The following is a 21,283-nucleotide window of genomic DNA, read 5'->3' on the forward strand; positions in this document are numbered from 1 at the left end:
ATTTCAGTGGCTCAAAACTTAGAATTGTAAAATTCTGATCTGTTTGGCATCAAAGACTGAAGTCCAATTAAGCGTGTCTTAATACAGCCGTATGTATGTCTGGAGGATAAGATTTATGTCATGATTTTTTGTTTAGCTTGTACAGTTGAAGAAAGAAGAATGTATAGTTTAAATTAAAAATACCAACAATTGGTACAGAATTTATTATTTGTTTTTTTTATTTTTAGACTTATACTTTATATTTTATGGACCTTTTGGCTAAGGAGCTGCAGAAAATTTCTTGCAACCACCTTACTCTTCCCATCTTTCAGCTGGCTGAGGTTATTGCTCACGATGTTGTGGAAAGTAAAAGTCTGTCTGATCTCTACCATCTTCGGTTTGTATAAGTTACTTGCTTTGGCTAAATGGGAGATGTTTATGAAAAGCCAAACCAGCCCCCTCCATTTTGTACACTGATCCTCAATTACACTATGTAAACCATCCCTTTTATGATTTACATTGTTTTACCTTGTTCATGATTTTAAAATTGATTTGTTCTCTTTATTAACATACAGAATGTTTAACAATATTCAGTATGGTTTGTTCTTTCTTTTCTCTCATGAAATCCAGTAAGGGTACCTATATTATTATGTGCTATGTCCCAAAGTAAGTGTTTACAGGATTAGACAAATCTCCAAATGAAAAGTGTTTGTAGTTCTGTTAACACTGAAGAATTAGGAAACAACTTCATTTTTTTAAAAAGAGACATACTAGTTAAATAGTTTAACATAGTTTGAAGCCAAGCATCCCTGCTTGCACCCCCACGATGTATTGAGTAGTTGTGTCTTTCTCTCTAACTGCTATACTCAGATTTGCATGCACAGTTGAAGCAACAATTCTCTTTTTAAGGGGTACATTTTCAGATGGCAAAAATTCTCAGCTCCCCACTTTTTTTTATGCTTCTGTTAAGAGCATAAAATCTGTTAGGGATCTAGCATGTTAGAGGTTAAAAACTTTCTCCAAAATGTATTGAATTTTTTCCAGATTTAAACTTCACAGAATTCTGTTGTTATTGGCTATATTAGTCAAAGTTACCAAAAAAAAAAATTGAAAGCATAAAAATACACTTTTTCAGAAATTTTGTTTCTATCAAGCAATATTTTCATTTTTGTGATCATTATGCACACTAATCTTTTTATTTTCACAGAATCTCCCTGATATGTTCAGATATAAAATTGAGTCAGGCATTCTCATATCATGAGAAAGCAGTTGGAGAAGCATACATTAACGAAGTGGAACAGGCAAAGTATGTGTTCTTATCGCAATGCACTTTGTGTAGCTTTTTTGTTTTCACAGAATCATAGGACCAGTAGGGACCTGGAGAAGTCATCTAGTCATCTGGTAACATGGAAACTATGCAGCGCATTATAAAGTTAGAATGATAATAATTTTATTTTTAAAACACCATTTCCTAGCACCACTTTTAATATACTTGTGACACAGCACAACATTGTCTATGAAGCATTTCACACAAATTTACAGAATTACTGTCATAAATCTGTGTAGTATAATAACACTTCAGATTAAAGATATTTTAAACAATATTTTTAATTTCCTTCCCTCCCCTCTGCCACTACAATTTAGGTATAGACAAGAGATTGCATTAAAAAATGGGGAAAATGTGCAACCTAAGGAGGAGGAAAGAAATGGATTATCTGAATGTACCAAATCACATAATAATGGATATAAGAACTCACTTACTGCAAAGGAAAAGGTTATTTAATTCAATTCCACACGTGCTATATTGAACAAAGTTTCTATTTTCACTGTGTTTTTTCTAGACAGATTATGATACACTATTGATTTCAATCAGTTACAGTTTTCAACTGTAGGAACCATATTTCTTGAATCTTAGATGTTCTTTAAAATTGTATGCTACTTAGGTTCCTCTGACCTAGGTTACCAGCATGTGAGCTGATGTGAGTTGAAGTTGCTCATCATGAAGAACTGATGCAGAGCAAGAAGAACGGAGCTGTATTTAAAGCCACTGACTGCTGCTCTTTCCAGTATCTGGCAGTGATATTGTTTCTCTAAGGCTAGCCCAGCTCAACAGCAAAGATCGAGGAACAGGAAAAGGAGCTCCCATCTCTAATATCACTCTTCTCTTCTTTCTTTTCCCTCCACTGACATCACTAGATACTGTTTTCACTCCCCCTGCAAGCAGCTCTGAAGAGATACATTCCAGCTCTAATTCTCCTCTCCCCTAACTTTAGTCTTACAAAATAATCCCATGTTTTCTTGTTGCTTTCTTCCACTCGTCTCTTCATTTGCATTTCATTCCTCTTTTTCCCTGTATTACTTCATTATCTTCCTCTCCCTCTGCTCCCACGAGTTCTTCCCTCTTATTAATGACTTCCTCCTCAACCCGCTCATTTAACTCTCACATATTCTTCTCCTGTTTCTCTCTTAGTTCTGGACAAAATAAGTTAACTTCTCCCATCTTAGTTTTGTTTCCAGACAGTACAGGATCTAAATTATTTTCACTACCCAAAAGTCAGTTACAGTATTGCATTTATCTTATACATTTGTTATGCAAATTCTTTTTGTGTTCTGTGAAGTCCAAATGCCCCAGTAAATACGTTTTCTACTATAGTTTAAGTTCTAATTTCTAGGTTATAAAACAGTCAGATGAATATGAGGTTTAATATTAAGTAGGATTTTCAATATTAATTTGGATTAATTTTCTGAAAGACTGTAATAATTTAAAGTTTTATTATTTTTCAGATTTTGGAGTTAGATGCAGTAACTGGAAAAGGGTTGAGTGGACTTTCTTTCCCATACCTGTGGATTGACAAAGCTGAAGTACTAATTCAGCTGGGTTTATATCAACCAGCAAGGCTACTCCTTTCAGAGGCACACAGTGCAACACAGGTCAATCAGAAATAATTCAAGCCTGTAAAAACAAAATGTTTAGCATGATTAAAATGTCACTTATGTTAATAGTAGTCAAAATGCAAAAACACTGTCCAAAGGCTGGAAAATTACCTCTTGGAGTTTAAATTTATATACTCTCAGTTTTACAAGGTTTATATCATATACTTAAAGCTACAAAATCCTTAAAAGAACACTGAAGTTACTTTAAAAAAGACTACATTCATTAGAAACCTAGATCTTGTATTTAAAAGAACTTAAAAGAAACCCAAACATTTGAAAGTATGGAGATTCGGAGTTATGACACCCAAAAACTTTAACTCTTACCCTCTAGAGGTTGTTCTTACAGCTGAGGGGGCATAGGATGGAGCATGCAATGCACCCTGTGAAGTAGTGGCAGCAGCTGTGTATGCTCCTCTAGTACTACTGGAAGCAATGTATCAATCCAGGATCTGTTTATTTAGCTATTGTGCGGGAGTTCAATATTTGCTCTTGAGAGATGTGACCTGCCTCTACTCATCTCGGTGTGTGTGATAACTCTGAAACCTAGTTATGGCAATATGAAGTCAATATTGCTAATTGTTTCACTGCTGGTCTTTTTTTAAAATAAAAGAAAGAAACATCCAGTTATGCAGGAATAGTGTGTGCGCAGGGGTGGGGGTGTGACTTATAATTTTGGGCAGAGCTTAAGTACAGTGCTACCATGCACTCACCAGTCTGACCCCTGCCAATTCAATATGTAAAGGATCTGCATGAAAGATATCTTTAAGTCCTGTCTTGTTACATCCTGCTGCTCTCCAGTGTGCAGTGTGGTTTTCTCCTCATGAAGATCATGTTAATCTGTCATAGTTGTTTCTGCCCTTCATCATCATTTCAAATAAGTCTTTATATTTTTAGACAAATACAAATATCAACTATTATTTTTAATCATATTTTAAACAAATATTTTTTCTTTTACATACAGCATGAATTTAGTATTGGGCAGTGAACAAAGTCCAGTGAAATGAAAAAATATCTTGTTATATCATAAAAGATACTGGGCCAGGTTCACAACTGATATAAATCAGCAGGGCTTTATTGAAGTCAGTGGAGAAATGCTGATTGAGACCAGCTGAGGATATGACCCATTGAAACTCTTCTCTGTGATCACATTTCTTTTGCCTCAGATTCTGACAGCAGAACGTATAATATCTAATAAAAGGGAAAAAGAGGATTTATTTTACCTATGGTATAGAAGAATCCACTTGGGGAGATAAAGGAAAATAGGCAATAGTTTGGAAATAGAAAATATGCTTAAAATGAGCTGGCAAATTTTTGTAGCCTGAAAAACAATTAGGAAGTAGCATGAATGCTAAAGAGCAAATTCTTCTGCCAGATACATGCACAAAACTGTCACTGATTTTGTGCTTCAGTGCCTATCCCAGTATTTGTCTTTAAATGTTACTAGGACAAGGTAGAGTCTCTGCTTTTAAATATATCTGAAATATCTTTTTTCCCCCTAGGAAATGAATGACATACATGCAGTGTCAAGATGCTTGTACCTTCTTGCTGTAGTGGCTAACCTGGAAAAGAACCATGGGCAAGCTAAGGCACTTCTTGAGAAGGCACAACTGATAGGAGGAAATGAACAGTTTTGGTACAATAGCACTCTGAGTCTCATACAGGCAGTTCTAGAGGAAGATAAGGAAGGAAAAGAGAGAGTGGTAAGAAAATAAAATGGATATTGTTCCCTTTCTCGGTACAGTCTACACAGGAAACTGTTCCAGAATAGTTCTTCTTGATTAACTCCATGTGTGGATGCTCTTATTCTGGAATAAGAGTGCTGTATTCTCAAGAGTGTCCACACATGTAGCTAATCAGGAATAGTTAATCAGCTTTAAATTCACACCCTATCTAATTCTGGATTTACTGTCATGTGTAGACAAGCCTTCACTCTGTGAGTAGTCTTATTTAACCCAGTGTGGCTAGTGGTGGAGTAATGTGCTACTCAACGAGCATAAGGGCATCAGAATCTGTCCCTAGGTGAATATTTATAGATTAATTAAATCAGTATAGTTAATTAAATGTAGTCCTGTCTATACTGTTACTTTTTAAAATTCTGAGCAAATTGTACAAGATAAGTTCCATAATCTTGGAGAATATTAGGAAAAAATAACAAAGATTTTCTTCTCAATTGTGTGTTCTAAAATAATGGTTAACGTATATAGAAATATAAAAAGACAGTTACATATATTATAATGTTATCTGCAGGCATGCAAAATTTTGCAAAAAACTGTGAAGGTGTTTAGATCTACATTAGAGGAGAGACCGAACAGAAAGTCTGACCTGGGTTTTATAATTGCATCCCTTGAAGCCAGGTAACTTTTTATATAATTAATTATATATATATGCATTATGTCTGTAGTATTTGGTTTTGGGGGGATATGATACTAGCTATATATGTTATGTTTAGTAAAGAAGCTTCTTTACTTTCGATGTAAATTTTGAAATTATAAAGTCTTTTGCCTTTGCTATGGACATTCTGTTATCAGAGTGTTTTATACAATTTACTATTCCCTGAGTGTATCCGTCATGTGTTTTTTTTGTCCAGCTACTACTTTGTAACTATATTGTGTTTTTCCTCCAAGAAGCTAAAAACACCTTAAAGACATTGTCTCATACATCATGTTATATTTTTTATACACTTGGTTAATATTTCTAGTAGAATCAGGAATCACGAGTCCTAACACCCAATGTCCTGATGTAATCCATAGGCCTTGCTTCTTTCCTTCTGCCAGTTTTGTCATTTAAATTATTATATATGAGTCACAGGTCGGTTTTTTTTTATAGACATCAGTGTGCTGTTTAATAACCATGTGCCACAAAGTGTTATGGTAGCCACAAGCCATCAAGTAATGATGCCCAAAAGATTCACATTCTAGAATTTTTCCTCTGAGGAAGGTTGTCAGTCTGAGAGAACATTTTTTGAATAAAAGCAAATTTCAAAACATCCCCATTGGAATGAAGGACTGAGTTCTTAGCTTAATGATGCCATTTTCCTCATTGGGAAGCAAATAACAGCTTACACTAGGGACACTACTGTCCCTTCTCAAATTCTCCATGGCAGTGCTGGTCTATTCTAGCTGAGAGTAAGAAATAACCTATTTTATGACTTTTCGATAGGAATATGGATGTCATTTATCATTCAACCCAACTTTACTTCAGTATTTTCTATGCATGCTTAAGTGTGTTTTCTTTAGTTGACTTCTTCTGATGGTGTTAATTTTTAACGCCTAATTCTCCTTTCCTAATTTTATATATTGCATGTAGCCCAGCTGGAAGTTTGCTTCCCAGTGCTGGTAGATAGATATGCATTAGCTCTGTTTAAACTAGTAGATTAAAATAGCAGGGCAGCTGCAGCAACCCAGGCGGTGGCTCAGGCTCACAGCCCAAGTACAAGCCCGCATACCCCTCAGGTAGCTAGACATTCAGTTTTACTGCTATTTTGAGTGTGTTTGAGCTAGCATATCCGTCTATGAGAGCTGAAATGCACCCTCCCAGCTGCTGCGTAGAGATACCCTTGTGAACCTTATGTTTTTATATAGTTTGCCCTACCTGCCCGAGGCTGATGTGTTTGAACTAACAAAAGTAATAGTCTAAAATCGGAAATATAGTTTATTATGACTACTTTTGGAATGTGCTACCAAGCACTATAATCTAAGTTAGAGGGATCCAGGAAGAAGCCCTTTGCCCTGTGAATTTAAACCCTGAAACAGAGCATACATCTACATTTGAGCTGGGAGGTGTGATTCCCTGCTCACATAGATGTACCCATGCTCGTTCTGCTAGAGCAAGCATGCTAAAAATAGCAGTGTAGCCAGGATAGCCTGAGCAGCAGCTCAGGCTAAGGACCCAAATGGAAATCCACTTGGACCCCCTGGGAACTTACGCTGGATAAAAGCTTGAGCTGATGCCCATGCTACTACCCAGGCTACACTGCTATTTTTAGTGAACTAGCTTAAGCAGAGTAAGTGCAGGTATGTCCACCCAAGCTGGGATTCACATCTCCCAACTCAAATGTAGACATACCATAAGGGTTAATTTGGTGATAGTGAAACCCATATTTATTTTACCCTCTGTTATATATTTTAAATCACGTTCCTTGAAAGGTGTTGTTTGAGATGTTAAAGTATGAATTTGGGTGGGTAGGAAGAGGAGGGATGTCCGTAATATTCAGATCAATAAAAAAAATTTCCAAAGTTCAGTAGCTTTTGGATTATATGGGCAAGATATAATGGACCTATTAACTGGGTCCTTTTCTTACTTGAATTTTTTTCAGCTAAGAAGACTATACAAAACTATCAGCAAAGCCGTCCCTTGGGTGGGGCAAATTGGGGCGACTGCTCCACGCCCAGCACTTTGGGGGTCCCGTGGGCCGGTGCAATTGGCCGGCGTGGTGAGTCCCGGAAGAGACAAATCCACCACTCCCGCCCTGGACCCTGCACCCCCCTAAGGACAGCCCTGTCTATCAGACTAAGGGCTGTCTCTTTTCATTTTACCGTTCATATAGACACAAAGATATTAAGGTCAGAAGGGACCATTATGATCATCTAGTCTGACCTGCACAATGCAGGCCATAGAGTCTCATCCACCCACTCCTGCAATAAACCTCTCACCTATGTCTGAGCTAGTGAAGTCCTCAAATCATGGTTTAAAGACTTCAAGGTGCAGAGAATCCTCCAGCAAGTGACCCGAGCCCCATGCTGCAGAGGAAGGCAAGAAACCCCCAGGGCCTCTTCCAATCTACCCTGGAGGAAAATTCCTTCTCGACCCCAAATACGACAATTAGCTGAACTCTGAGCATGTGGGCAAGATTCACCAGCCAGATACCCAGGAAAGAATTCTCTATAGTAACTCAGTTCCTACCCCATCTAACATCCCATCACAGGCCATTGGGCCTATTTACCATGAATAGTAAATGATCAATTAATTGCCAAAATCATGTTATCCCATCATACACTCTCCTCCATAAATTTATCGAGTTTAATCTTGAAGCCAGATAGGTCTTTTGCCCCCACTGCTTCCCTTGGAAGGCTATTCCAGAACTTCACTCCTCTGATGGTTAGAAACCTTCATCTAATTTCAAGTCTAAACTTCCCAATGGCCAGTTTATATCCATTTGTTCTTGTGTCCACATTGGTACTGAGCTTAAATAATTCCTCTCCCTCTCCGGTATTTATCCCTCTGATATATTTATAGAGAGCAATCATATCTCCCCTCAACTTTCTTTTGGTTAGGCTAAACAAGCCAAGCTCCTTGAGTCTCCTTTCATAAAACAGGTTTTCCATTCCTCGGGTCATCCTAGTAGCCCTTCTCTTTACCTGTTCCTGTTTGAATTCATCCTTCTTAAACATGGGAGACCAGAACTGCACATAGTATTCCAGATGAGGTCTCACCAGTGCCTTGTATAAGTACTAACACCTCCTTATCTCTAATGGAAATACCTCACCTGATGCATCCCAAGACCGCATTAGCTTTTTTCACAGCCATATCACATTGGTGGCTCATAGTCATCCTGTGGTCAACCAATACTACAAGTTCTTCTCCTCCTCTGTTACTTCTAATTGATGCGTCCCCAGCTTATAACTAAAATTCTTGTTATTAATCCCTAAATGCATGACGTTACACTTCTCACTATTAAATTTCATCCTATTACTATTACTCCAGTTTACAAGGTCATCCAGATCCTCCTGTATGATATCCCGGTCCTTCTTTAAATTGGCAATACCTCTCAGCTTTGTATCATCCGCAAACTTTATTAGCACACTCCCACTTTTTGTGCCGAGGTCAGTAATGAAAAGATTGGTCCCAAAACCGATCTCTGAGGAACTTCACTGGTAACCTCCCTCCAGTCTGACAGTTCACCTTTCAGTATGACCCACCGTAGTCTCCCCTTTAACCAATTCCTTATCCACCTTTCAATTTTCATATTGATCCCCATCTTTTCCAATTTAACTAATAATTCCCCATGTGGCACCGTATCAAATGCCTTACTGAAATTGAGGTAAATTAGATCCACCGCGTTTCCTTTGTCTAAAAAATCTGTTACCTTCTCAAAGAAGGAGATCAGGTTGGTTTGGCATGATCTACCTTTTGTAAAACCATGTTGTATTTTGTCCCATTTACCTCAATGTCCTTAACTACTTTCTCCTTCAAAATTTTTTCCAAGACCTTGCATACTACAGATGTCAAACTAACAGGCCAGTAGTTACCCAGATCACTTTTTTTTTTTTTCCTTTCTTAAAACTAGGAACTATGTTTGCAATTCTCCAGTCATACGGTACAATCCCTGAGTTTACAGATTCATTAAAAATTCTTGCTAATGGGCTTGCAACTTCATGTGCCAATTCCTTTCATATTCTTGGATGAAGGTTATCTGGGCCCCCCGATTTAGTCCCATTAAGCTGTTCAAGTTTCACTTCTACCTCAGATATGGTAATATCTACCTCCATATCCTCATTCCCATTTGTCATGCTACCATTATCCCTAAGATCCTCTTTAGCCTTATTAAAGACTGAGGCAAAGTATTTGTTTAGATATTGGGCCATGCCTAGATTATCCTTAACTTCCACTCCATCCTCAGTGTTTAGCGGTCCCACTTCTTCTTTCTTTGTTTTCTTCTTATTTATATGGCTATAGAACCTTTTACTGTTGGTTTTAATTCCCTTTGCAAGGTACAACTCTACTTGACTTTTAGCCTTTCTCACTTTATCCCTACATGTTCTGACTTCAATAAGGTAGCTTTCCTTGCTGATCCTTCCCACTCCCTGAATGCTTTCTGCTTTTTCTTAATCACCTCTCTGAGATGCTTACTCATCCAGCTTGGTCTACAACTCCTGCCTATGAATTTTTTCCCCTTTCTTGGGATGCAGGCTTCCGATAGCTTCTACAGCTTTGATTTGAAGTAATCCCAGGCCTCCTCTGCTTTTAGTTCCATAAATTCTTCAGTCCTATCCACTTCCCTAACTAATTTTACTTAATTTTTGAAAGTCAGCCCTTTTGAAATCAAAAACCCTAGTCGCAGATTTATTTTTGTTTATCCTTCTGTTCAGTTTGAACTGAATTAGCTCATGATCACTTGAACCAAAGTTGTCCCCTACAACCATTTCTTCTATGAGTCCTCGCTACTCAGCAAAACCAAATCTAAAATGGCATCCCCTCGAGTCGGTTCAGCAACTACTTGATGAAGGAATCCATCAGCTATCGCATCTAGGAAAATCTGAGCCCTATTATTATTACTAGCACTTGTCCTCCAGTCTATATCTGGGAAGTTAGTCTCCCATGATCACACAGTTTCCATTGGTATTTACTTCATTAAAAACATTAAAGAGGTCTCTATCCATATCCAAATTAGATCCCAGCGGTCTGTAGCACACCCCAAGTACTATCACAGGGGAGGCTCTAGTAGTTTTCTTCCCCAATGTTATTTTTGCCCAGATGGACTCTGTCTTATCCATTCCATCGCTTCTTATTTCTTTACATTCTACCTCATCATTGATATACAATGCTACTCCACCACCTTTACCTTTTATTTCTCTTTCCTAAACAGCATATGTAATTGTCTCCTTTTCCTTATAATTACAGAATCACTCCAGTAGTTTTTATTTTAACTGAATATGGACTTCTTAATTTAGCTATCTTTTAAATGACTGCTTAGGCCTAGGTAAATGTATTAAATGAATATGGATCTAATAATTGCACCATGGCATCACTCATATGGTGTTGAAACATTGTTTCTGAAAATCATGTTTTGTATATTCTATTTTAAAACTACATCTAATTGTTAAAGCATATTAAGATATATAAAGAATTAGAAGGGGTCCTCCTCCATATCCATTACAAACAGAAAAATGGAAAAGGAGGCAGAAAGAAAAATAATACATCAGTTTTTGGACACAAATATGAGGTTGATACTTGAACTGTTTATCAGAATTCTTAATCCCATGCTAGTATATATTCTATTATTCTCCAAAGGAGAACACTTATTCAAATAAAATATGCCCAAAATTTCATGAAGGTTAATGCTGAGTCCTCTCAGTTATCAAGTATGCTACAGGAACCATATGACAAATTAATTCAAATTGAAGAGGACTTCCTTCGTTATGGATATAAAGATCATAGTGCTGAGATCCTGCTGGAACGTGCAAATATTCACAGGTAAACTTACACATTTGCTGGAAATGTTTATTACACCTTATTTAAAATACTCATCAGGTGCTGATTTAGAGTAAGATTTCAGCTGTCTGGGAAAAAGTGCATGAGGGTTAATAATATCACCTACTTCTATATCCTGATTTTGGATTCACATTGTCATTCTTGATGTAATATATCAACAAATATTCTGTAAAATCAAGGATTTACTGTTCCTATGCATGTAGCAGCTGTTCTCACAAGATTTATGGTTATGTGTTCTACCTTTGAGGTCAGAATAAAGCACCAAGGATTCTTTCTATTTTAGGGCCATTTGATTGCTGAACCAGCACCCTTGGCATAAGTTAAAGTAGCCACAGGATTCCTTTCATTGATGTCTCTTGAACAATTCCCTATGGTCTGCTGTTATGGCTAGAGATTGCCAGAGCACAGTGTGCTCCAACTTCCAGCTTTCCCCAGGACACCCCATTCAGAGACTGGGAGAATGGGAAGAATAAAGCCAGCTACGCTAGCCTTATGCCACGGGGGCATACCTTCTGGCAGAAGACTCTCCAGCTATCCATTTAGGGCAGCTTTAAGTCCTCTTTATGTTGCAGAAGGGACTTAACCTGTTCCAAGAATAAGGCCTTTAAAAAATTAATGCTTAAATATTTACTTTTTGTATTTGAGTCTTAAACAATATACATAAACAATGCAAGTTAGTTGTTCATTGAGCATTTTGAATATTTATAGCATTATAGAAGTAATAATCTTTTATACTACTACTCTTGTAAAACTCTGTTTTGCTTTTTTACAGAACAATTGCAACACATACAGAAGATGAAGAAGAAAAACATAGTTGTTATCTAGATGCATACAAGTTAGCTCAGAGAGCAGTATATGAAGAAGAAGAAGTGTTTAACAATATCTGGAGCTTGCTTCCACTTCACGAGGTAAATGGGATACTTTTACTGTATGCGAGATCTGTTCAATTAGGATTATTATTAATTGTATTACAGAAATTCCTGCAATCCCCATCTGAGATGGTGCCCCATTGTGGCAGGCAGGGAACAAAGTGAGAAACAATCTCTGCCCAAAGGAGTTTAGATTCTAAATAGACAAGGCATAAAAAAGATGGAAGGAAAAATGGAGACACAGAGAGATGAGATGATTTGTCTAAAGCAGGGGTGGGCAAACCTTTTGATCTGAGGGCCGCATAGGGTTTTGGAAATTGTATGGAGGGCTGGTTAGGGGAGGCTGTGCCTCCCCAAACAGCTAGGTGTAGCCCGGCCCCCACTTCCTATCTCCCTCCCCCCCACTTCTCGCCCCCTGATGTGCCTCCACCCCCTGTTCCTTGTCCCCTGACTGCCCCCCACTGCCCCATCCAAACCCCCCCCCGTCATTCCTGACTGCCCCCTGAAACCCCTGCTCCTGACTGCCCCCCGCTGCCCCATCCAACCCCTCCTCCTTCCTGACTGCTCCCCCAGGACCCCTGCTCCCATTCAAACTCCCATTCCCTGCCCTCTGATGCCCCAAACACTATCCACACCCCCATCCCCTGAACTCCCCAGCCCTCTATCCAACCCCCCGCCCTCCCTGCCCCCTTACCACGCTGTCTGGAGCACCGGTGGCTGGCGGTGCTGCAGCCGTGCTCGCCCCCTGGACCCAGCCATGCCACCGCGCAGCACAGAGCACTGGGTCAGGCCAGGTTCTGCAGCTGCGCTGCCCCAGGAGCTCGCAGCCCCACCACCCAGAGCATTGTGCGGGCAGCTCAGTGAGCTGAGGCTGCGGGAGAGGGGCCGAGGGCAAGCCGGCCGGGCAGGAGGGTCCCGCGGGCTGGATGTGGCCCACGGGCTGTAGTTTGCCCACCTCTGGTATAAAGTCACACAGCAGGCCACTGGCAGAGCTGGGAATCAAATCTAGGTCTCCATAGTCACAGTCCAGTGCCCTGTCCACTAAGCACTACTGCCAATCCTGTTTCCTGGAAATCCTGTTGTAATATTTTTACACCAATAGCATTCTTTGTAAAATTTGACTGGAAATTAGATACTAGCATTGCAAATATATTCTTTCTTTTGAAGTAAGCTAATTTCCCACTTATTTTTTCAGCATTTAATTCTAATATTTATCCAGATACTAAAGAAATCAATCAAAAACAGAACTACCTGAATATGACATTATTCTCACAAACATTCACTATAAATCCATCATAAATGCCCTGCATAATAAACTACAGCAAACTTGAGGAAGAAAAAGCAAATTAGGAATGCCAACTAATAGACATTCTAAAAGATAAACGATTGTTTGACGCAAACCTTTCAAAAGAAAAAATATGACATTTACAGTGAAAAATCATCATAACTCAGATTAAAAAAAACTAAAAGGAATTTGTATTGACAGTTTTTGATCAGGCTGTAAACCAGTTCACCAGAGTTCAATAAATGATTTGTCAGATAATGAAAATAAAAAAAGTTGAAATTAATTTTTTTTAAAAATGAGCACAGGATAAATTTGTCACAAAATTTAAAAGACTTTATTTTATTTTATGCTTCATATAAGGCAGAAAAGAAAAAATTCCCATGTGAAGCTGAATTTCTCATTTATCCCAATTCTAAATATTATGGGCTAGATTCTTCAGCTCACTCTGCTTCCTTTGTGCCACTTGAGTAGCACAGTATGGCCAGCCCCTGCTCACAACTACCAGCTAGAAATGCATGCTAATGGGCATGGAGCAAGGATAGCTAGTTCCTACACCTCCCTCCCTGCAGCTCCCAGTTCATGCCAGGGATCCCAGCTAGCAGATCTCTGGGGACTACTTATAGCTGCCAAAAGTTAGAGTAGTCTCCAGGCTGTTGTAACCTGCACTGGGCAGGGGCAAAAAAACAGGGAGCCCAAACTTCCCCAGTTCCCTCCACTATAGACTATCTGCCCTCCCCCAGACCACCTTCTAATCTGTGAGGTGAAAAATGTGCTTAGGTATTCAAAGGAGTATTATTATATTTGCCTAACCCAGTGTTATGCCTATTGTTTGAGACTCAGAAGTCTTTTACCAGCAGAGCACATGAAACCAAGTTTTCCTGTTAAATACCATAACTTCAGTTTGTCATTTCTTCACTTTCATTATGAAACGAGAAACCAGATTCCATCCATAGTTTACTTCTGTGAAACTCTAATGAAGGGTCCACACAGAAAGTTAGTGTGTGGCGCTCTAGTGTAAGGTTGATTGACACCCCTTTGTGTCACGCACTAACTGTTTGTTTAGACAGCGGTTAGTGTTGCACATGTGTAATTGCGAGCAGAATTGGCCCTTAGTACAGAGTAAATATTTAGGTCCTAATCCTGCAAATGGATCTATACGAGGGTAAGAATCCTCCCCCACCTTTCCCCCCAGAAGTCTGACACTGAGATAAGTTGACTTTTGCTAGTACTTCTAAAAATGGTACAGATAGCATATTTTTGAAGAATAGCTGCTTTCATTTGTCCAAGTTGTTTTTAGCCCATAGACACATTTCTGCTGTTAAATGATAAATTATGATGGACACCACAGTTAGCTTAAAAGAAAAGGAGTACTTGTGGCACCTTAGAGCCTAACAAATTATTTGCGCATAAGCTTTCATGAACTACAGCTCACTTCATCGGATGCATGCAGTGGAAAATACAGTGGGGAGATTTTATATACACAGAGAACATGAAACAATGGGTGTTACCATACACACTGTAACGAGAGTGATCAGGTAAGGTGAGCTATTACCAGCAGGAGAGGAAAAAAAACTTTTGTAGTGATAATCAAGGTGGGCCATTTCCAGCAGATGAAGTGAGCTATAACTCACGAAAGCTTATGCTCAAATAAATTTGTTCGTCTCTAACATGCCACAAGTACTCCTTTTCTTTTTGCGGATACAGTCTAATACGGCTGCTACTCTGAAACCACAGTTAGCTGTTACTTGGCTAAAGCACTTCCCTGGCTAAGACAGTACCAAGAAGAATTGTGCTTCCCTGCTGTGGGGGCTTACTCTGCTAGAATTGTCTAGATCAGCTAGAAGTGAAATGTCAAGGAAGGGAAGTAAGCATTGTGTTGGGTATTAGGAAATATATCCCTTTTTCTTTTTGAACTAGCATACAGTAAGTTATTAGGTGAGAAATATACCCTTCTGTATGGTTTGTCATGATATAAAAATAATATCTAGATCTGTCAGAAATATATAGGATAAGGGAAGACCATTATATAGTTACCTAACTAGTCAAAATGGGTCACTCCCTAATACTATGAATGCACAGTGGGATAAACCCTAAAATAAGACACAGATAAGAACTAAAGACGATTATAAACTTCACCACTTTCTATTCCCAAGTGCAAGGTCCATTTCTTTGATCTTACTTTGTCTAACAAATACAGAGCTGCTGAAAAGTGCTCAGATACTATAGCGATAAGTACAGTAACTCCTCACTTAAAGTCGTCCCAGTTAACGTTGTTTCATTGTTACGTTGCTGATCAATTAGAGAACATGTTCGTTTAAAGTTGTGCAATGCTCCCTTATAACGTGGTTTGGCAGCCACCTGCTTTGTCCACTGCTTGCAGGAAGAGCAGCCCATTGGAGCTAACTGGTGGTGGCTTGGAGCTAGGGTGGACCGGCAGCCCCCCTATCAGCTCCCCGTTTCCTGTGTGGCAGCCGCCCTTTCCTGTGTGGCAGCCGCCCAGCAGGCTATCAATTGCCATGGGCTGCGCTTGCCCTCTGCCTTGGAGCTGCTCCCCGGAGCCTCCTGCTTGCTGTGTGGGGGGGCGGGGGGGAAAGGGGGCTAATGTCAGGGTGTCCCCCTGTTCCTGCACCCCACTTACCCCATTTCCATAGAACCGGGGGGGGACACGACAGGGTTCAGGACAGAGGGAGCTTCCTGGCAGCAGCTTCTGTCTCAACTTGCTGATCTACTTAAAAGGCAGTGGGGTCAGCGTACTTAAAGTGGCAATGCGCATCTCTCTCTCTCTCACACACACACAGTGTGTGTGTCTCTGTCTGCCATGCTGTCTCCCCTCCCTCCATTCGTGCTCCCTTGTAGAGTGTGAGGCTACATTAACAACAATGGGTTAACCCCTGAGGGCTCAGCTGATTGCTAGTGCATCATTTAGCAGTAAGGCGTCCCCTGGGAAATATCCCACCCTCTGACTTTACCACCTCAACCAAGCTTCACAATCATCATCACTATGTACCAGTATTAAATTGTTTGTTTAAAACTTATACTGTGTGTGTGTGTGTGTGTGTGTGTGTGTGTGTGTATATATATATATAGTCTTTTGTCTGGTGAAAAAAATTTCCCCGGAATCTAACCCACCCCATTTACATTAATTCCTATGGGGATATTGGATTCGCTTAGCATCGTTTAGTTTAAAGTCACATTTTTCAGGAATATAACTACAGCGTTAAGCAAGGAGTTATTGTATGGGGCAAAAATCTCCACAGAATAGAGCAGGATACATTAAAAAAAATCAAAGATCTAGTTGAAAAGGGATGCATGTGTGTCAGTCAGTCCCTTCTATTTGGCCAGTGATGCAGCTCTGGATACCCTGCTTGTCCAGTTCTCCCACAGGTTTCTCCATGATTTTTCCTTTGTGACTTCTTACATGTGGAAAAATTTTTGTGAGGTGGTCTGAAATGCCACCCTTATTTCTTTCCCTGCTTTATTATTTTCATAGAAATATGTCAGTGTGCTATAATGTAGTGATCTCATTATTATTTATTTAAAATGTGTGCCTCAAATAATTAAAGGAGTTCTGAAATTCTAACTTTAATCCAATAAATTAACAAAAATATTAACACTGTATATTTAAAGATAGGTCGGGCGCGGTGGCGTGTGCCTGTAATCCCAGCTGCTTGGGAGACTGAGGCTGGCGGATTGCTCGGGTTGTGGGCTGCGGTGCACTATGCTGATCGGATGTCCAGGGCCACTGACAGCCTGGCCAGCAGGTGGCTGAAGGACTGGCTAGAACAATGCGACTGATGTGTTGCGATCAGTGTTCTCTCTGTGAGGGCTGATGGACCAATCGATGACGGTGATTTAAAGATGGACTTCCACTCAATTTTTTTATATTTCAGATTAGAAATATTAGTATGCCATTAATGAGACGGCTTGCTAATCTGAAGCTAAGCTTTGTGGAAATTAATTTGGATATTCTTCATCTTGTTAATGCGGAAAAAAAGCGGAAAGAGCTGAGAGAGGGATCACTTAATCAAGTTGTCGAAGAATTTGTCAGGTTAACACCTGATAGTGCTTCAGTGGAACAGGTAATTACATATGATCCTTCCTGTGATTTAACTATAAATGTTATATTTAAAAAAAAATCCTTGTGTTAGGCTAGAGGGATCGCCTTAGCTAACAATTAATAACTGATTAATAACTGCTAAACAGGAGAAAGGGCTGGCAAATCTTTCATTTGAATACGGGGGCACAGAACATTCAAGTATGGGTTTTCACGACCTTGTTAAGACCTTGCCTGTTCTCTGTGCCAAAAAGGCTCTTGTCTCTCCAAGGCAAAGGCTTAAGGATTATTGTCAGAAGCAAAAGTTGAGTGAAATTGAGCTGTCTTCACTGAACTACATTTTCCCCATTAAATCACACTCTTTTCACCACTCATACTCATAATATGACTGCAGCATTGTACTTCATCCTTAAGGCCCTTCATTTTCAGTTTTTTACTGAGAAATTCCCAGGTTTTTAAAAAAACAATTCGGTTTTTTTACAGATTTTTTCATCTGAATTTTGGACCACTCAACAACATGAAAATACTGATTATTTTAAGAAAATCCAATATATTTCATTAGGTTTGTTAATAATAAATTAGTCTTAGTAGAAATGTAGGGTTGTCTGTTAAAGTAAGGCAATGTAATGGAAGATACACACACATGCACATGCATATGTATATGTTCTATTAATATACTTCATGAAATAAACCACAGTATTTAACTACTTTTACTTTCAGAGCTGTTACTTTTTTCTGTTTGTTGCTTTTTTTCTGTCCTCCCATTCCAGAATATTAACCCCAAAATTTACCCTGAAAACCATGAAGTTAACTTTGTGCACCGATTTTCACTCATTTTTCAATATTTGTAATAAACCTGAATAGAAAGGCCTTTGCTCATCTTCCACCTAATAGTCCCAATCAACGCTCCTGCTGTAAACTGTCTGCTATGAATCCTCATAAATACTGCATCACTGGCCACCCAGTACCTCCAGGTATAGTGCTTACTATAGTGAGTTTAGAGGATCAACCCCTAAATTAACCCCTGCTCTTTTGGCTAGGTTATCTGAATGGTGTAAGTGGGCATAGCTCCATTTAAGTAGATGGATCTACACTGGTTCACCGTAGTTGAGAATCTGGCCCTCTGACACTGTCTACTCTTACTAGTCCATTAGTGAGTATATGAAGTTAACCTTGCACACTCCAGAAAGATATGTAGTTATTTTTTAAAAAAAAAAAGCAATGGTTCTGTACATAACAAGATCAGGATTGTTCTAAGAAACTAATACCTGGAAGCTGAAGCTAGACAAATTCATACCAGAAATAAGGTGCAAATTTTTAACAGTGAGGGTAATTCATCATTGAAACAACTTATCAAGAGATGTGGTGGATTCTCTGTCACTTGAAGTCTTTAAATCAGTATTGTATGTCTTTCTAAAAGACAGGCTATAACTTGTCCAGAAGTTATAGGCTTGATGTATGAATCACTTGGTGCAATTCTACACCCTGCATTATGCAGGTGAGCAGAGATGATCAAAATTGTCCCATTTGGCCTTGAAAATTAACAGAGCCCTTGACATGCTTTGGTAAAGCAAGTAGTGGAAATTAGTTTCCAATATTGATAATTTTGGAAATTCTCATATTTATAAATTTTAGTATATTGAATTTCAGCATTCAAAATAAAATAGATTTATTTTCTGTTTTCATTTTCTATTATTGCTTCAGCGTTCAAAAAAGGGAGGAATAGAGCTGAAACTATCTTTATGTTTTCAGAGAAAAGAAGGTTACATGAAGTTGAAGAATTAATTATTAGGTTTCACATGCAACCCCAAAACCCAATATTTCAAGCTAAAGAGCAATATAAATCTATGAATCGTTCATTCATTCATGATGTCTTGGAGAACATTTATTTTATATATGAAAATGTGACTTGATTTAACATAATTTTGATTTTACCAGGGATGGATAGACATAGGACGGACTGTGGGTCACGTTGCGCTGGCTCAGTTAGCAAGTCTACAGAGTCTTTATACAGGATGTCCTGATATCAAAGCCAAGTACCTGTATCTCACTGGGAAAACTTTGCGTTTACTTGCAGTTAATGTGGACCCCTTAAATTCAGATATTTACTGGAATGAAACTGTTACGGTATGAATTTGGTTCTAAATTAAGATTATTAGATATATATTGATAAGTGCTTACTAGAATGTTGCTCTTTATGTACTGTTAATGCTTTTTTAATTGAGGAATAGACTGTGCAAATTAGTCAGAACCCATAGTTAAAGGAGCCTTGCCTTCCCCAGAGCTCCCAGGTGCACACCTTCGCCTGTGTTCTGCAGCCCCATGTGGCTGGCCACCTCTGCTGTAGCCCTGCTTCCTCACTCCCTTTGAGATGTGTTCCTGGGGGCTTGTCTAAACAAATGGTTAGTGCAGGACAAGCTGAGGAGTAAATCTGCAACACAGTAGTATGCCACACACTAACTGTCCATATGAACCCTGCTACTGCACACTAAAAGTTCTCTAGTGTAGTTTGATCTAATCCACTTTTAAATGGGAATAGGTCATTGCACACTAAGGAACTTTTAGCCAGGTCCACATGAACAGTTATTGAACAGCGCATTAGTGCACTGTAGATTTACATCCCATCTTGCCATGCACTGTTTGTGTAGACAAATCCTGGGAGGGACTTAGCAGTCCGTGCTCTCCCAGAGCACAGGGTGTAAAATTGTGTATGTCTTTTGTATAGGCTGTGCAGTGAGAGGGAGACTTCTGTGCTTGTCTGTATGGGGCAGGCAGAATCTGATTCTGAATGAAAATATATAAAATGCAGTGAATGTTATTTGATAAGCTCAAGTTTACGTCTTTTTACAGTATTTTGACCACTGGGCGAAAAGAGTTGAGCCTCTTCAAATCCTGAATAAAAATGTTCATGAGACATGAATTGAGCAGGACATTTACCAGAATGTAAAATAGTGATGTCAGGGCCTGGAGGAGAAGGTTTTCTTTAACTCTTTCACCACTGCTTCCCCACTACATTACTATTACTAGTGTTGCCTACTATTGTGATTTTTATCATGTGTCTCATGATATTTCGTGCTTTCCTTAAAGCCCTAGCTCCTGGAGTTAAGGGAATATGTGAGAATCTGTTTTCATTTAAAAATATAAAAGTAAGGTTCTAGCTCTCATGGTTGTAGATGCATCCGATGAAGTGAGCTGTAGCTCACGAAAGCTTATGCTCAAATAAATTTGTTAGTCTCTAAAGTGCCACAAGTACTCCTTTTCTTTTTGCGAATACAGACTAACACGGCTGGTACTCTGAAACCTAGTTTTTTAGTATGAGTCCTTTTAACACTGCACTGTACCTGAGTAAGTACCTCATGCTCTGGTGGGCAGTTTATGTTCCACCATTAAAGTTAATAAAGTTGTGGTCTCCTGCTTAAAAATCCATCCCCATGTTTGTGTTTCATTCTCCTACGAGTCCTGATTAATGTTAGGTACTTAGCAGATTCATCACTATCACCTGCTAACCAGAGTTTAATGCCTCATAAACTTGCTAATTCACTTGATATTATAAAGGTATTATTGTGGTGAGATAGACCCTCTCTCCATTTTTAAGGCTGAAACTAGCTTCCTCTTTATCCAGTGAATTTCACTCCTCCTAACTTAAAGCACAATAACTAATGCACTTAATTTTAGTGGGATAGATATATTAATGAATCCTCTCTGTTTCTGGTGGGTAGGAAGAAACTCCATTGAACACCATGAAGCCTCCCACAACCAAAGCAGAATGCAATGAACGTGAAATGATAAGTAGCAGTTCTCCAATTAGTAAAAACCAACATGATGAGCAAAGGAAGAAAGCAAATGAATTAAAGGTATTTTACATAGATATTTATATAAATAACTTGAGGGCTTCCTTTTTATGCTGGGGCTGATTAGCCTCAGGGGTGAGGTGTTTTTAGCAAATGGAAT

The 21,283-nt window shown here is 39.0% G+C and overlaps 1 protein-coding gene across 8 annotated transcripts in view; it reads left to right on the forward strand.

The window, feature by feature from the left end:
- Positions 1-21,283, forward strand: part of CFAP46 (cilia and flagella associated protein 46) — a 141,270-nt gene that overhangs the window by 89,219 nt on the left and 30,768 nt on the right. For 7 of the 8 annotated variants that reach the window (XR_014712519.1, XM_084635260.1, XM_084635258.1 and 4 more), the window contains exons 33-43: positions 228-376; positions 1,187-1,285; positions 1,624-1,753; positions 2,764-2,910; positions 4,413-4,613; positions 5,161-5,267; positions 10,924-11,106; positions 11,897-12,032; positions 17,169-17,357; positions 19,271-19,459; positions 21,052-21,186. Coding sequence is in view for 7 of the 8 variants with exons in the window: in XM_084635260.1 (XP_084491386.1) it covers positions 228-376; positions 1,187-1,285; positions 1,624-1,753; positions 2,764-2,910; positions 4,413-4,613; positions 5,161-5,267; positions 10,924-11,106; positions 11,897-12,032; positions 17,169-17,357; positions 19,271-19,459; positions 21,052-21,186 (1,665 nt within the window). In the remaining variant the exon portion in view is untranslated. The remainder of the gene's footprint in view (positions 1-227; positions 377-1,186; positions 1,286-1,623; positions 1,754-2,763; positions 2,911-4,412; positions 4,614-5,160; positions 5,268-10,923; positions 11,107-11,896; positions 12,033-17,168; positions 17,358-19,270; positions 19,460-21,051; positions 21,187-21,283) is intronic. The other variant, XM_084635257.1, reaches the window with a different exon arrangement.

The sequence above is a fragment of the Lepidochelys olivacea genome (assembly GCF_965140295.1).
Source record: "Lepidochelys olivacea isolate rLepOli2 genome assembly, chromosome: 7".
Classification (NCBI taxonomy): domain Eukaryota; kingdom Metazoa; phylum Chordata; order Testudines; family Cheloniidae; genus Lepidochelys; species Lepidochelys olivacea.